This window comes from Charadrius vociferus, unplaced genomic scaffold (genome assembly GCF_000708025.1).
Source record: "Charadrius vociferus isolate BGI_N301 unplaced genomic scaffold, ASM70802v2 scaffold257, whole genome shotgun sequence".
NCBI classification, from domain to species: domain Eukaryota; kingdom Metazoa; phylum Chordata; class Aves; order Charadriiformes; family Charadriidae; genus Charadrius; species Charadrius vociferus.
This window is the reverse complement of record NW_009649473.1, coordinates 2,358,896-2,363,917: the sequence shown is the minus strand read 5'-3', so window position 1 is coordinate 2,363,917 and position 5,022 is coordinate 2,358,896. Positions and strand designations below refer to the sequence as shown.

At 47.9% G+C, this 5,022-nt stretch overlaps 1 protein-coding gene across 1 annotated transcript; it reads right to left on the bottom strand.

The window, feature by feature from the left end:
• Positions 1–337: 337 nt before the first annotated feature.
• Positions 338–1,271, bottom strand: LOC104290725 (tubulin polymerization-promoting protein family member 2-like). Its single transcript, XM_009889871.1, has 3 exons — positions 1,068–1,271; positions 756–909; positions 338–596 (listed from the first exon to the last, which is right to left on the bottom strand). Exons 1-3 carry the CDS (start codon positions 1,235–1,237, stop codon positions 414–416), a joined length of 507 nt encoding a protein of 168 aa, XP_009888173.1. The 5' UTR covers positions 1,238–1,271; the 3' UTR covers positions 338–413.
• Positions 1,272–5,022: the final 3,751 nt, after the last annotated feature.

Below are 5,022 nucleotides of genomic sequence, written 5' to 3'. Positions count from 1 at the left end.
GGAAAGCAAAAAGCAGGAACTGGTGTTATTGGTACCCCTTCCCTCTCCATAGTGTGGTACATGTTGCATCCTATGCCTTGTAAGAGTGCTCTTCGAAATAATTCAGGGACTAACCTACTGCTCACTTGATTGGAAATGCAAAGCAGTGTGATGGCAGTGGACTAGCTGGCCCATAGAATTTCCTCCAGAAGGCAAACTTGGGCTTGGATTTAACCCTACCACACGGTAATTAAAGCGTGGTCAGATGGGGAACCTGCACCGCTCTTTGAAGTCATCCAGTGCCCACCCCATGCATTCCCACCCTGCCAGATTTGGGGTGCACAGACACAGAAGACTGGTTGCATGACATGTTTATTTGCCTCTCCTCCTATGTTATAGGGGAGAAGTCCTTGTTTCCTTAAGCAGTTTCAGTCCTAGTGCGTCTGGTCATACGTGCCAGCTCCCTTGTAGGCTCCAACATATCCACTGTTGTCTGTCAGATCCTGGCGGCCAGCAAGACCTTTCCCTTTGCCACTCTCATCAAAACGCTCTTTGTGGCTGCCCGTGTATTTGCTAGTGTCTGTCAGCCTCTCAACCCCACCAACCTTGGGGGGTTTCTGCAAGAAAGGAGGCCAGCAAGAGGCAAGCCAGCATTAGGAAACAGCTCACAAACAAGTTCTTCCTTAACGTTTGAGGACAGCATGTGTCCCTACAGCAGGGACAAATGGTCCTGTGGCAGCTCAAGGTGCACAGTGGGTGAGGAAACTCATACTCACCGTGGCGCCCACACTGCCAGGCTCCTTCCCCTCGATGAGGCCGTACACAGCCTGCAGTGCTTCCTCAGGCGATTTGCCCTTGAAGCGCTTGCTGCAGAGCTCCTTCATGGCCTGCTGGAACTCAGCAAAGGTGATGGTGCGGGCACCTTTGGTCCTATGGTGAGGGGAAACCAAGAGGAGAATTACCTTGCCCCTGGGTGGCAGTGGGATGGGAAACTCCCAGGGCTGCCTCTCGCAGGAGCCTGCCGGCCTCCTGACGTTCCCTTCTCCCGCCTGGCTGAGCTGCCCACTGCGCCTCCCTGCAACACTCACTTGACTTTGTTGAATACAATGTCAATGTCAGTGCTGGTCACGGCTTTCCCATCCATCACCCCACACTCTTTGCACATCTTGGAGAAGTTTTTCCCCGTCATGTCATTGCCACTTGCAGATGTGTCACCATATATAGCAAATTTACGGAAAGCTTTTTCTACCTCCGACATCTTGCTGCTGTGGAGAAAAGAAGTTGGCAGGGAAGGAGCTGAGGACCATCATGCTGGACACACACTCATGTCCCATGCACCTTGTTTCCAGCAGAGCAAGGGGCACCAGCCACAGGTATCTCTCCACCATGGGACAACCGTGATGACCACATAGGTATTGACACAGAACACCTGGGAATCCAGGCAGGATCAGGGCAGGGACAGGTTGGGATCCGAGGCCAGGCAAAGGAGGGATGGAGGTGGGGCTCTGGGGTGAATTAATGACTGCTGCATGTGAAAGAATGAAGCATCCAACACATCTGAACCTTTTTGAAACACAAGTTTTGGTTAAGACTGTCTCAATAACAAGTACCTGCATTTGTAAGCTGATTTATGCTTTGCCTGATATTTGATGACAGAGTCCAGATTTGTCTTCCAGACCCTAGGTAAGTGCCTGAATCTCACAGACCTTCTTGCAAGTAGTCACCAAGGAGTTGTCCCTATCTTTTCCCATCCCCTGAATTTCTCCCTGAATTAGGTTGTCCTCCTCTCGATACCAGTAAATTTTCCGCTACTGATCAACTTAGACCACTGCAACCAGGTATCAGGGATCTCTGATTTACAATCTGAGCAACCACTTCTATGTTCTCAGTCCACTGCAACTGGAGCAGCTGCTTCCTGCTGCTTGTGAGACCATCTGGAACCCTTTTTAAACCTTTTTACCCAGCCTTTCTTACAGCCTTGGGCTCTGGGTCTCAAGGTTGTTTGCAGGCTGCATTTGCTGCATTTGATTTAAGTCTTGCGCAGGTCTGTGCCTCTCCAGAGCAAAAGTTGGGCAGGCTTGTACCAGGGAGGCTGTGTGCTGCAAGCATGAAGGGGGCAGCAGGGAGCTCTGGGTGGCCTTGCCAAGGGCTTCCCAGGCCTCTTCCCTCCCTCCCTGGGAGGTGTGGACCCAGCTCACCTGTGGGAGCCAGCAGTGATAGTGATGGTGATGGCACTTTCCCTGCTGTCCTGGAGGCAGTGGGCCCTCGGAGCTATGGCTCATGTCTCATAGGCTGATCGTCACCTAGCACCCATGCATGTCACAGAGCTTGGAAGGCCCACCACAAGGGGTGGGGGGGAGAAGGGTAGAGGAAGAGGGGACAACCCTGCGCCACTAGCATGGTGGTTCAAACCCTTGGGTGTTCCAGAGGGAGGAGTGGGCACTGGCAAACACTGCCAGGAGCACAGGGCGGTGAGGCTGGAGGAGACGGCCAGGCACTGTGTGACCATTAATGCAGCAAGTGGGAGGGCAAACGTGCCAGCATCTTCCACGCTCTGTGGTAGACATGGGGATAAGCTTTACATGGTCCAAAGTGGAAGAGGGTTGAACTTTAATTGCTTGCATTTACCCTTGGCTACGTCCCTGTGGCAGGTCCAGCTCTTGGCTGTCCCATGGGAGCAAATGCTTCTGCACCCAGGGTGTTTCAAAGCCCAAGATTTTGTTTTCCAGTCTAATCACGTCAAAAGCTATCGCCTGCTTTTTCTAATTCTTTATGCAATTTATCTTATCTCTTTTCAATATCCGTGTCTGAAGTCTGCTCCGTTCTGCCTGTGTGTGCATGAGGACAGGGTGGGTCCTGATGGCAGCAGAGAAGCGATGTGGGAACAAATGCTTTTTTGTTAGGGCTGCAGTTTAATGTAATGAAAGTAACAAACAGAGTTGGAGGTGCTGCCACGTGTCCCAGAGACTGCATGAAAGGAAAATGAGAAGGGGAGTTGTGATGCCCTGGAAAAGATTTTTAAATCCTTGTTTAAACTTGACAAAGTTGATTGCATTAACATCAGCAGCACTTGGATTCTCATCCTCTTGGTGTATGTCCCTCAGTGAAAGATGCAAAGTTTCTGGCACGAGAACATCATTAGCAGAACACCTCCACCCTTTCAGGCATAATTGCATGTCAAATTGGACCCTTTCCCAAAGAATTGTGAACATGATCAGACTCCCGGTGGGGATCCTCCTGTGACGTGTGTGAGACGGCTATGGAAGTAATTGCTTTCCTCTTCCCAGCCTGCAAAAAGACCAGACTGTTAGATGAGTGTGCACCTTCGGTCAACGATTGATACTGTGGAAGAGAGAGTTACTTTGATTCTACTGGTTATAATGATGATTTTTTTTTTTTTAAGCAATTATCTATGTTTTTTCAGATTCCTCACTGTTGAGAAGTTTTCACATTTTTCGTTATATCTGCCTCTCCACACACCCCCTTCTCACCCCCACCAGACATTTATTTTTAAATGACAGTAATTTCCTGTTATTGAGCAGCAATTGAATAGTGTTCCTGTAGCAGTGGAGAGGTGCTGATGGTGCTGTCGATGGAGGCATGCGGCTGGTCATGCTGGAAGGAAGCAGAATTTGGCTCCATTACTAGCTGCTTCATAGAAGAGGATGAGACTATGGGTTCTTTCATCTCCTTTGAGATCTCCTTGCGTATCCCATACTAGCCTAACCCATGGAAGCTCAAAAGATGTTTTAGCGAAGGGTTTTACACCTCTTTGCTGTCCTTCCTTCCCATCTTTTACAAGGATCTGCTGTCTGCCACCATTATCATGCACCAACAGTAACACGTTTCAGCTGGGTCATGGGGAATGACATCCAGATCCAGAGGTCTTTTTTTTTCTGCTTTCAGCTGCTGATCGAAATTAAGATTTCAATTGCACCCCAAAATTATGGCTAGCCAACAAATTATTGGGGTAGGGAGAATGCTTTGCATGAATGGTGTCCAAAATGCTGCACTGCAATGTGTGACAGACAGAGAGCGAAATGACCTGCAGTAAACTGGTGCAACACTGAAGCTGGGGATGTGTCAGGAGGACAGGGGACCAGAGCTGTTTGGGGTGGGAAGGACATGTGTAGGATGTGGTTGGACTCAGCCCTCCCATCACTAGCCTCAGGAACAACTGAACTGCTTCATCTGAAATCTCATCCTTCCTCCAAAATTGTGTATATATATATATATATATATATATGCAAGTGTACATATAGCCTGAGGCAAACACCTGACATGAAAAATGTCATCCCAATCCATTGAAATTTGGTGGAAATTTAAGCAACAAAAGACAGAGCCTTATAATGGAAAATAGAGTGCTCCCAGCACAGTTTACAGAGTCCAGTGAATTGAGAAAAATGCCTCTTGAGCTGTATTGAATGGATCACGTATGGAACAGATCATGTATTGAGCTGTGCGGAATGGATCACCAAGGGCTTTGTTTCCAGGTGATGAGCATTACTAGTTAGTCCTTTCAGAGAGGCTGAGCAGAGGGATGTGTAATTGTGTGGACACATATGTAAACACCCATGGCTGGATTTTACCTGGTGTAAATCAGCTTGGTTCTGGGGGCTTCAGAGTGGTGTTGGTGATTGCCTTGGCTTAGGCTGATGCCTGTGCTAATGGAGTTAACAGGGAGTGCCAGGCTCCTGCCCTTCTCAGTCTCTCTGTTCATCATCATCCCCTGGGCTGCCAGCTCAAAACTCATGGCTGGAGCAATAAAACCTCAAGAGACAGGATTAATAATGAAGGGATTTACAGGAAAAAAAAAAAAATCTGTATCTTTTTATTTTAAAAGTAATTTTACAACTTTTCTATGCACTTGGGTCACATTTTTAAGATTTTTCTGTCATTTATTTTGCAAAACTAGAGGCTATCTTGTGTTCACACAAACTTAGGACCACAGAGAAAATGTAAATATAGTGAGACTTGGGATAAAATTAGACTGACAACGCTGAGCTGCTAACTCCATACTGGGCTAAGTCATCATTATTTGGA

Excerpts from the sequence above, each read along its gene's own strand:
- LOC104290725 (XM_009889871.1), bottom strand. The coding sequence starts at position 1,237 with ATGTCGGAGGTAGAAAAAGCTTTCCGTAAATTTGCTATATATGGTGAC. Across the intron at positions 910-1,067 it reads ATTGTATTCAACAAAGTCAA|GACCAAAGGTGCCCGCACCA; the intron begins GTGAGTGTTGCA and ends CCCTCACCATAG. Across the intron at positions 597-755 it reads CTGGCAGTGTGGGCGCCACG|AAACCCCCCAAGGTTGGTGG; the intron begins GTGAGTATGAGT and ends CCTTTCTTGCAG.